The sequence below is a fragment of the Prionailurus viverrinus genome, chromosome D3 (assembly GCF_022837055.1).
Source record: "Prionailurus viverrinus isolate Anna chromosome D3, UM_Priviv_1.0, whole genome shotgun sequence".
Taxonomy (NCBI): domain Eukaryota; kingdom Metazoa; phylum Chordata; class Mammalia; order Carnivora; family Felidae; genus Prionailurus; species Prionailurus viverrinus.
The window spans coordinates 57,474,628-57,486,779 of record NC_062572.1 but is presented as its reverse complement, the minus strand read 5'-3'; the positions used below and the strand labels follow the sequence as shown (position 1 = coordinate 57,486,779).

The window sequence follows — 12,152 nt, the reverse complement described above, 5'->3', positions numbered from 1 at the left end:
GTTCAACGTTGACTGATATTATGTCACATAAACATCAGGTCCTGGTTATCTTAAAAAGAAGGCTCTACCTTTAAGATAAAACAGACTCAGCTGTGTTAGCATTTTGCAAGACCCTCCAGATCACAACTGTTATATTTATTGTCAGGAAGGAAAACTCAGCAAACACATATTGTACGTGCATGCAATGCTTCTGCTCAAGGTGGAAATGATTTTATAAGGCAGCTTCATTTAGCATCCGAAACCTGCTCATTTTTCTTCCTTAAGCCTTAGTTTTGTATAGTTTGCATAGAACGTAATTTTTTCCTCATCTTAAAATAGATGAAGTTTGTCAGGCATAACACTTCCCCGTGTAATGTCCACTAACTCTTTAAGAATCAGGCTAGATGTCTCCCTCTGCAGGGAACTCCTCTTACTGGCCCTCACACCCAGGTAGGGCACTGCTTCCCTGGTGCTCCCATAACACTGCACACATATCCCTACCATTACACTTCCACACTGAGTTAGGAGTCTGTTTAAAATTCCATCCGCCCAGTTAGACTTGGGGCAACTTTAAGGCAGAGAGCGTGTCTTACTCACATTGCTTCATCCCGGGCACCTAAGCATGGTGCTGAACACACAGGAGGAGCTCATTATAAGCTTTCTAAATTAAAAGGTAAATGAATGGGTGCACTGAGAGTCAACTGGGCAGGTATGAAAGTTCTATTTCCACCCAGGGATGGACTAGCACTGTTTTCCCCGAGATCAATGTGACAATGACATGATGCTGGATGCAGGATAAGGATGAAGACCGGAAAAGAATAGGAAGAGGAAAAGGAGATGCCCCAGGAATGAGAAAGGGCCATGACCTGAGAGCAGCAGGAAAGCAATGTCACCCCAGGGTGGCAGGAGCCAGTTAGGGCCTTTGTGATGTTGGCTACAGGGGTGGTTGTCAAATCACTGATTCTTTTTTTCTTCTCTCTCTCCCTCCCTCCCATCCCCCTCTCCCTCCCTCTTTCCCTCCCCCACCTTCCTTCCTTCCTTCCTTCCTTCCTTCCTTCCTTCCTTCCTTCTCTTTATTATTTACTTTTTAGTTCACCCCTATGATTTTGTAATACCTTTTTGCAGCTTCCCATCTCTGCTGAAAGACCTGAGGAAACTCTGCTTGGCAAAGCTCTGAGGACAGAATTCTTGTCCCTGCTCCTTCTCCTCACCCTTCTATTTTAAGGACCATTGAGTGGTAATGAGGAAATCACTCATTTGGGAGTGGATCAAATGGGAGGATTCTATCACTTTTTCATTGCCAAAAACATGGAGATTTTTTCCTTGTGTTTTAATATGGGTGGTGGGGTTGGGGAGGTGGGGGGAGAAAAGCTTTTCTTTAATGTGAGCCTCTTCCTTGTCCTCAAAAGACCTTTTATAGACTCATCAGTGCCCAGGGCTGCAAGGACATCCACAAATTCCTTCCTCCATCTGTAGTGTGCAGTGTTCTTCTCATTGCCTTCCCACTTTCTTTTTTTTTTTTTTTTTTGGTTTAGCTTCCTGAAAGGAGTCAAACATGTCTTCGATATTTTGCTGATCTGTTTTTACTCCTTTGTCATCCTGCCCCAAACTTCAGCCCCGTGTCCAGCCACTGAGGCTGAGGAATAAGCTGTAGATGAGCAACTTGAAGACCAAATACACATTGCCCACGCCATTAGTAACAATTTGCTGTAAGCCAGGAAGCCTGGGGCTGGGGCTGGCCTGCCCAGGGCCCCCAAGAAACACCTGCTGGAGACTCGGGGAGGGTAGAGGTGTGGAAACGGCTGGTTTCTACATTCGATGTTCGTAATCCCTAGGCCACTTATTCAAAACTGTGTATGTACTCAGGGGAACATTATGGTTTTCATTTTTCTAATCCATTCAATACTAATTAGAAAATAAGAACAGTTATTAATTTTTACAGCAGACAGTTTACAAAAAGAAAAGAGTAAGTTCATGTACAGGAAATATGAGGCGATTTTTCTCTCCAACAGAAAATGGATGGGGTGTGATATGATGGAAGCGACGGTGCAGCAGAAGATGTAAAGGGCTCGCTGTGATTAGTGATCTAGCTGGCCGCTGACATTTTAAAATTTGGGAAAAAGATGAAGCAAGTCCCTTCGTTTCTTAAAATATTACTGCCTCTTCTCTTCCTGTTGTCCGATGTAGGCAAATGTAGTCAATACTCTGAAACAAAGTGCTAATTTTGTAGCTTCAGAAAGAAAATTCTACGTTTTCCAGGAGCTTGTAAACATTCTCCCATACTTGCAAAGGACACACAAATACAAAGAGGACTTCACATTCGATATTTTATAAAGTTCTTGGAAGCCATTTTGATGGCACAGCATCGACACTACCAAGGCTACAGAAGAGAAGAAAAATATCCACCCAGATTTAAACCATTCCAAGGACAGGAAGTTGGACACATCTAGAGGCTTATCCATTTCAATACTTCAGCCCTTGAGAGCAGCAATTCAGCCTTCAGAATTACTTACGAATAGTCTCTCTACCTTTTGCGTATCACAGTCCTCTTTTTATTGCTGTGTAAACATATTTTTTTATCAACACTTAGGAGAAAAACAGTTTTAATAAACTATAACAAATGTAAACGATAGGATTCATGAGGGTAATTAGTCCAAACAACTGGCATACTTACAGTTGCATTTCTTCTGCACAAACCTAAGCTTGCATGCTGTTCTGTAGGTGGAGAGTCGGATACGATCCAGATCTTGAGCCCCTGGTGGGGGGAAGAAACGTACACATATGGTATGCCATGTGTGTGCAAAGGGATTTATAATATTTACAAAGAAAGCAACTACAGATATAACCCATTCATTTAATTTGATTTTACTTTTATTAGAACACAAACACAACTTTAAGACTCGAAAAGGTCTGGCCTCATACCCCTCAAACACTAGGGGAAAAGAACACAAGTATCCAACATGGGAGATGAGGTTGTCAACCATGTTTGTGGGCCAAGGAACACAGCCTCAGCCCTGCGGTGTCTGCCGCTTCTGAGAACAATCTAGTCAAGCTGTGACTTAACCAGCAAGATGACAGCACTATCATCCAATAACCATTTTAGATGCGCGGTGATTGGTCATCAGAATACGGCTGTGAGGTGAGTACTCGCTGAAAGCTGGGCCTCTTTGCTGTGTGACTAATTGCTTCTAGAAACCTCAGTTTTCTCATCTGGAAGATGGGGGTGATGATACTACTATTAATTATTTTACAGAATTATGAGGATACATGAGTGACTATAATTAAGCACAGAGGGCACTGCCTGGCATGTAGTTCGAGCTGTGTAAGTATTCATTAGTATTACTAGGGTCTATCCTGCAAACCTGCCTGTCAACCTCACAGGAGACTTTCTAAAAACAACCACTACTCTTTTTTATACCGGAGCTTCCGTTTCCTCTCTAACATAGAGGTACGTGTTCCCCATATTCTTCAACTACTTTCCTCATTCTACTCTTCCTCTCAAGAATCCAGCATGGTTTCTGATGCTCACAGCACCAGGTCTGAATGTTCTGCTCAGAATCCAAGCTCTTCCCATGCCACCTACCCAACGGTATTTCCCACCACCCTCTATCCAGGACCTCTGCCCGGCTTGGGCGAGTCTCCAGACAATGCCCTGCAGATGGGCTCTTTGTCCCACTCACACCAGAGATCCTGGTGGTCCTCCCACCCTTCTCTGAATGGGCTCATCTCTACACTGGGTCTAAGACAAAGCAGACTTTCAACAAATGTCTGTTCTTTTCTGCTTCTCAATACTTGGCATTCGTTAAGCCCTGTTTATGGTTCATAACAGATATAAAGGCAGAGAGCTATTTTTGACATATATTGAACTTCACCAGTAAAAGTGCTACATGAATGCTTCAAAATATAATAGGGCAGCAAGTAAATGAGCTGGCCTAGAAGTAATTATATCGGGAGGCCAATTAAGTGCTTTTCTAATCAAACTGGGGATGAATTAGCACGTGTCCTGCACTGAGAGCATCAACATTCCCTTGATTCAAACTGATCTCTTTAGATTCATTCACAAATGATACCAATACTCCTATTGCTTTACAGTTTTATGAGGCAGATCATTAAACATTCATTCTTATGAGAGTTGATTACTTGACAAACAGGCTCATCGATACTGAGTTCCTGAAGAACCAAAGAGAGAGGGCTTAACCCTCACCCAGTGCAGGAATTCTCCTAAACGGAGAATGTTCTCAAGAGCGGGACAGGTAGACAATGGCCATAGAAGATTATTTCCAATGACAGGAATGATTATCACTTGTGAAAATAAATGACTAGAGTCAGTAAACCTTAATCTGTCATTTCCCAGTTATGTGAACTTTGACAAGTTTTTACTTGGTCTCTGATTTCTTCATGTATATGGAGATAACAGCATCAGCTTTACCAGCTGGTAACCTCTGAAGCTTGTATATAGTGAGCACCTACTAGCAGGTGGGACTCCTAAAAAGGTTTCCTGTACATTTCCTTAGCAACAATAAGTGATAGAAATTTCTTTTTTGTATTTGAGCTTTAATTTGCCTCCTGATAAGTTCAATCCACTTGATGTGATTTCCCTTCTGGAGACACAGAAGCTTTGCTTCTAGCCACTTGATAATTTACACATTGGGAAGCACCTTGATTAGCATCTTCATTACCATCTGAAGGCTATGTAGAAAAGCCCCTGCCATTGAGGAGTTTAAAGTTTGGCGGGGACATAACCTCTTGACCTTTTGACATTGGAGCCTTTCAACTCCATAACCATTGCAAGCACAATGTCTATCACAGAGTGAGGCCTACAATAGGGCTTCAATACGTGGATGTTGCTATCATTATTCCCTATTACCATCAGACAGTTTTGAGACCTTCATCCATTCTGGTCCTTCTGCTCTATGGATGGCTCATATCTCATTGAAGTGAGATATACAAAATTAACCCAAATTTGCCTCCTCTGTATAGAATATATAGAAAGCAATCATGACCAGTTTTGATAGGGACAATTATGAATGCAATTAATTTTTTTTTTTATTTTACAGAGAGAGAGAGAGAAAATGGGAGAGAGGGGCAGAAGGAGAGAGAGACAGACAGAGAGAGAGAGAATTTTAAGCAGGCTCCATGCTCAACACGGAGCCTGATGTTGGGCTCGATCCCAAGACCTCAGGTTCATGACCTGAGCCAAAATCAAGAGCTGGGACGCTCAACTGACTGAGCCACCCAGGCACCCCACGAATGCAATTTTAAAAAATAAATGGCTCGTTCCTCTAGTTCTTTTCATTAAAAAGTTGAAAAAAATCATATGTATTTACATATGATCACATCTTTTCTATTTTCTACTTAAATGCTTATTTGGAGGCTGAAGATAGGACTTCATATTTATCTGGTTAGTTTCTTTTAATTTTTATCTCATGCTTGTAATTGTTCTGATAGTTTTAAAAATTTTGATTTTGCCACTGGCATTTCCAAGGGCTTTCCCAGTTTTGTGTCCTCTGTAAATCTGAGAGGCTCATTTAGAAACTTAATTCTCTAGGGTTCTGGATAACCAGAGACAGAGAGACTATCAGAAATACCTGAACACTAAATCTGCCTTTTCCCCTGATGAGGATGTACTTTTACTGATGCTGAGCTTGGCTCAACAGTCAAGAGAGTCTCAATATCTGAAAATAATCCTTTAAAAGAAGACATTAGGGACATAGATTAGTTGCGTGAGTTCTTTAAGAATAATGATAATCCGCAGGTATAAAAGGGCTGTGATGCAGCAGACAATTAAATGTCTTAGTTCCAGCAAAACTTTATCCTCTGAGGACAGAAATACTAGCTCCTCTGCACCTCCCTCTCATAGAGGCTCTAGGGGCAATTTGGCAAAGGTGCACCTCTCCTACATGTAGTAATGATGATGCTTAGGGACGGGAGTGCACTGACTGTTCTCCCCTGCCCTATCATGATGTGGACTTAACTGACCCTCTTTTTGTTCAAGAATCAGGAAGGGGTCTGAGGGTCTCTAGATGTTTCCTATTTGTATAAGTTCTTCCTGGCTGAAGTTCAAAGGGGATGCACCTTGCACAGACCATGTAAGTGGCAACCACAGGATCCATCTGGATTCTGGGACCCAAAAACGCTGAGCTGAGACATGCTGCACAGGCTCTTGCTCTGCTTATCCCCCTTGTTTAAAATATTTATTTGTCCCACCCCCAGTAAACCAGAAACTTAATTCAGTTTTACATGGGTAGTCTCTTCTTGAAAGTCTATAAGTTTGTAGTTTGCCTTGGGAGTAGTTGCAGGTCTTCTGTGTCCAAGTTATTGGTTAAAACCAAGCACCTGAACAGGGCCACACATAGACTCTTCTAGTATGCTACTAGAGGCTGCCTTCCAAGTTGATTGACCCATTGCTTATTCCTGCAGATATGGTCACAACACCACCTATAAATCAACCTAATTGTATGGCAAACTGACTCACATCTCCAACACATGCACAACATAAGAGACTTTGTCAGTATCTTGTTGAATTAAGGTTCATTTTTATGCTATAGTATTTTCCTGAGCTAGCAGTCTAGGAGCCTTATTAAAAAGGGAAATTAGCTGACTTAATTCCTTTATAAAAAAGAATTTGAATAAATGTATAAAGAAGTCAATAGAGCAATCCTTGTTCTTAGCATGTTGAAATGTCTAGGATTAGCACTATATTTTTTCCATGACCTGAAAATGAATCCATCTTATCATAAAACCTACAAGTTCATACCCTAGACTCTCAAGAATCCATATTCTTCCTTCTTAATAAAAAATGAGTATAGCATTTCCCTATTTTTAATTTTTTTGCAATGGTCTCGCTATTTCTGAAAAAAATGGATGATACTTTTCCCTGTATTATTGTATCACTGGGATATAATTCTTTAAAACATGCAGATTCAACTCATTTAAATAATACCTTAGATTTGCTTCATAATTATACAGAAGGGACTGGGGCTAAATAATTAAGGGCAGAGATGAATATTACTGTCTCCACTTCTTTATATATTTGAAATTTTTCATAATGAACATTTAAAGCTAATCCACTTAAGGCAATTTGATGCTCTTGTATCTTGTCTTCCAATCTCTCATATCCACGTCATACTTGGAAGAAAGTGATAAAGACAAAAACAAAGATGCAGTTAAGAAATTCTGATTGATCACACTGTTATCTCCTACAAATCCTGTTTTTCCTTTCTTTTGTTCTTCCTTCCAAGATTTTTCTCTGCTCTTCCTCTCTGTCCTTCCTTTCCTCCTTCTCTCCCTCTCTTCCTTCCTCCTACCTCTTACATTCTTTCCCTCCATTCGTCCATCTATCTATTTATCCAACCAACCAACCAACCAACCAACCAACCAACCAACCAACCTATCTTACCTACTTCTTGGCTTTAGTTTTATTACATTCTAATAATTTTTAAAATTTTTGTAATTATTTGTTTTGAGAGACAGACACAGTGTGAGTGGGGGAAGGGCAGAGAGTGAGGGAGACAGAATCCGAAGCAGACTCTAGGCTCTGAGCTGTCGGCAAGAGCCTGACGTGGGGCTTGAACCCATGAACCATGAGATAATGACCTGAGCTGAAGTCCAACACTTAATCGACTGAGCCACCCAGGTGCCCCTAGTTTTATTACATTCTAAATAGTTTCACACAATTAAAGTATATTTTGCCTTTCATGTTTTGATAGCTCATTATAAAGCCTTTTATAAAGTCATTAAGATAATTAAATATCTCATTCATTTTTCAAATTTGCTCAACAAATATTTACAGAATAAAGATGAAGCCTATGAAGATTCCATGTCTGAACTCTTCCATGCTTGCTGATTGTGTGTGTGTGTGTGTGTGTGTGTGTGTGTGTGTGTGTGTGTGTATGAAGTAGAGAGAGAGTGAGAGAGAGGTAAAGGAGCTAGGGGGTCAAGGATAATGGTCAAATTTCTCTCTTAGGACACTTAGTGGGGTGGGGAGGCCCTCTCTGAGCCAAGGTACAAACAGGAGGCATAGGTTTGCAGGTGCGTGAATGAAGAGTTCAGTTTTGGGCTTACATGGATTGAGATGCTTGTGGATGTACAAGTGGAGATATCAGCGGCAGTTGGAGATACAGATATGGAATTCCTGACTATGGAATACGTTCTCAGAATTACCAACAAACATAAAATGTAGCAATTTGTCTTAACTGGGCCAAGACTGGGAATATTCTTCCAAGAGAAGTCTCTGCATACAGCCATGGGCACTGTTAGTGGAATAAATGGTGAGCCCACCTCAAGTTGTTTCATTAGTAGAAGCCTTGACAGTGAGGAAGCAAGGCTGGAGGGACACTGACTTTATATGCTGACTATTCTGGATAAGATGGTTCAGGAGAACATGGATGTGGTTTTGAAGGACTCCTTGAAACTTGGGAGCCATGACAATAAAGGTGAAGCCTTGAGAGAAAGTAAAATTGTATATGGAGGGACTTGTTCAAGAACAAAGCTTTGGTATGATCTGGCTTCAGGGTGTCTGGGATCTGCTAAGAGACAGAAAAAGAGAACGGCAGTGGTCAAAAACAGCAGGAGACCAGACTTGGGTGGTGACATCAGAGAGTATTTCCAGGATGGTGACCCATGGTATTAACATCTTAAAGAGGCTGAAGAGCAAGAGAAATGAAGAAGCAAGTGGAAATAGTCCCTGTACCCACCATGGCCTATAGTGGTATGTATGGTGGGCTCATAGCAGTGGGCTCATTCGTGTCGTTGTTTTCAATTTTTGAAATCAAGTTTCCTAAAAGTCACAGTGTGCATTGCAAAATCATGCTGTAGGTTCCATTCCCATTATCCACGTGCTGACTTGTAGTCCACTTCCTGAAGAACTATCTGCCTTTGAAGGAATCGGGTGTTTTCCAAGTACCTACACTTGCCTCCCTTTGATTTTCCATCCCCCCTCTATGCAGAAGCCAGTGGTATCACTGTGATTTCTCCTCAGGCCCTTCCTTATCCTGTTAGATAGCCTTCCTTATTCTGAAGGAATGTCTTCCAATCACTCTCCTCTGATTAAAACCTACCTATCCTGTGCCCTGTAGGCTTTTAAACCAACATTTATTCAGCATCTAAAGAGAATGGATTTGAAGGTAAAGGTCTATGGTTTACCTTCCTTAAGCTACCTTAGGAAGCATTCACAACAATGACTGACAAGTTCATAAGTAAGTGTCATATAAGGCCGAGTGATGTCCTCTGAGAGCAGAAAAACAGAGAAGGTGATTTAATTCCAAGAACAATTTATTCTGCTAAAAGCCAATCTGATAAACTTATTTGAGCTGATAAACTTATTTGATGGCTGAAAAGCCAAGGTGAGGATGACATTTACATTTAACTAGTCTTTTTAGTTTTAATCTAAGGTACCAAATAAACTGATAATTAGGGCATTATACTGAAGGGAATTTTTGATTAAGGGCAACCTGTCTAGAATTTCTTTAATCGAAGTTGGTGGCCACAGAGTTAGTGTTTCGTTTTGCTTTTTTTTTTTTAAATACAAGGCTAGTCTTTTTTTGCTTATATGTGAGTCCATGCTATCCTTAATTTCATTTCTTTGCCATTTCTTTTTGCTTCTGAGGCCTGTGGTTATGAGCTCAGAGTAGATGTTTAATGCATATGTGCTGTAATCACCTGAATTTGCCTAAATTTCTTACCAGTTGTTCTTATCAATTATTGTTCTCTGTTCGCTATGTCCTTTGTTCTTTGGCCTTTGTAAGGCTAAGATGCCTTAACATTTCCCTGAGCCTGACTAAATTTCAGACAGGCTTCTTCCTGACTCTAAGCCTCTGAGCTCCTTTTCTTAGAGCATTTACTTTAGAAAACTTTTCATTGTAAATTCTCTGTCTGCCCCTTTGAGAAGTAATCTCCTAGCCTCTCGACAGTTTTACATCCCAGAAATATCTTTCTTAAGGACCTGGGAACCAAACCTTTGAAATGTAATCATTGGAGCAGATCTCCCAGTCTCTGTGGAGGGTAGAAGCTTAACTTCCTAATTGGGACAACTGGCAAACACAACGGATCACCTTCCCCACGAATAATCTTTAGGACTTTAGCAGTAGCTCGCTACTAGCTCACTCTGGCATTTAAAAACCCTCCTGCCTTCCAGGGAGTTGAGTTCAATCTCCCTTCTCTCGTGTGATAGTCTTGACGGCATTGCAATAGTCTTGAATTAAGTCTTCCCTGCCTTAACACCTTCACATGCAATTTTTATTTGGCATTTGTAGTTTCCGAAACAAAAATCTCTTTGGCACTTTCTTTTGCTGTTTAAAAAATAATTATTTCTAGAAAATACTCAGGTGACCAGATTTACAATTTCCTCCTTCTTTTTTAGCTCCCTCACAGATTCTTGGAGGAACTTACTTTCCAAGGCCTGAGGTCAGTCTTCCCTGTTAATAGCTTCCTTGTCTTTTTGTGCAGTCCCTCAGAGAGAGTTGCTGGGGTAACCCATATTATTTTTCAACTATTTCACACATTCTCAGTGAGATCACCTTTCTCTTTTGTATGACAATCTATCTATCGAAATCAATTCTTCCCTTTGAAATCAGCCAGTTGTCTTATCTGGCAGAATCTTGCTGTGGACATGTCCTACTTAGTGTTGATCTAAATATAATGCTCACGAAAGCATTGTTAAGGTCAGATATGTTTACCTGTTTTTGGCCAACATCTGAGTCTATTATTTAGCATACTCAAGGAAAAAAGATACATCTTTGTGTGGCTTGCTTAACAATTCTGATCACTAATCAGGAGAACTCATAAAATGACTTAAGGGGTGCCTGGGTGGCTCAGTCAGTGAAGCACCTGACTCTTGGTTTTGGCTCAGGTCATGCGTTGAGCTCTGCGCTGACAGTGAGGAGTCTGCTTGGCGTTCTCTTTCTCCCCCTCTCTCTCTCTGTCCGTGCCCCACTCACACTGTCTCTCTCAAAATAAATAAATAAACTTAAAAAATTAAAAAAAAACTATTTAATAAAGTGCACAATGCATGACAACCTTGAGAAGTTTCTATGAAAAGATAAAGTTACAATTTGGGAACGAATGCAGTTTTCCTGTCTCTCTCACTTGAAAAACTTAGAGCTTTTCTGTTTCTGTGGCTGCAAAACTTATGTCCATCATCCTTTGATTCAGACAAATTTAACATGGAAGACATTTGTGACATATGTATTTGTGCCAGGAATTGCCCCAGGTAGAATTGCCCCAGGAGGAACTGTGACAGGGGACTTAAACTTACATGAGTATTTACAAAAGCATCAAATAAGCACATTTTTAGAATTCTTGCAGTGTGTTGGCTGGTACATCTTTAATGTAACAAGGATATTCAAAGCTTTCCTCCAAGGCTTTACCGGTTCATTATGTTAAATTTTAACATAGTTTTCTTTTTCTGACAAACCACTGGCCCATAATGTATGTGGCTCCTGACTTTCAGTCTAAGAATCTATGGTATGGAAGGACACCTGTGTTGCTTTGCGTTTTGTGTAGATGAGCAGCAATAACTAGGTTCCTTCCTCTGTTAGATTTGCATCAACAAAGGTCACAACTCCAGGTGACCGGCCATGCCAGAAGTGAATATACAGGACCAAATATGGCCTAGGAAATTGGAAGGTCATGGCTGCAATTCTCTCAGGCACTTCAGATGTGTCTCTGAAAGTGGAAAAAAGCAAGGAGCATGATTGAGATTTCTCACATCAATTTTAATTTTCTTTCCTTTTTGTTCGTTCTGATGCGGTCTCGGTGCCTCCAGATTATTGGGAAATGATAAAGGAAAATATGAATCTTATTATCTGGGACTTTCCTTTATCTGCTCCCGACCCTCATTCTTGCCAAATCAGTTCCAATCTTCAGTGGAAACCTAATTTTGTCTAGAGCCTTCTCAGAGAGAAAGGCTTACAACTCATGTCTGCTCATCCTTATTCCCTGTGCAGGGAAGGAGAGATAAAAAGACAATAAGGGAATTGTACTTTTTTCTTTATAAAATGTAATTTGAGGTGGGTGCCCCCACCATGTCAAGTTCTCTTTTTTCCAACATGGACATGTGCTATCATATTGCAGTTAAGACATTCAATAATTCGTTTCACGAATTATATCTAGTGCCTACAATATGCCAGATGCTGTGATAATGAGGGGGCATGAACACAGACTTTAAAATTTTG

General features: G+C 40.6%; 1 protein-coding gene across 15 annotated transcripts in view; it reads right to left on the bottom strand.

Moving 5' to 3' along the window:
• The window catches only part of DTNA (dystrobrevin alpha), a 367,519-nt gene that overhangs the window by 121,053 nt on the left and 234,314 nt on the right, over nt 1-12,152 (bottom strand). For all 15 annotated transcript variants that reach the window (XM_047828276.1, XM_047828275.1, XM_047828279.1 and 12 more), the window contains one exon: nt 2,654-2,734. In XM_047828276.1, coding sequence (XP_047684232.1) covers nt 2,654-2,734 — 81 coding nt within the window. The remainder of the gene's footprint in view (nt 1-2,653; nt 2,735-12,152) is intronic.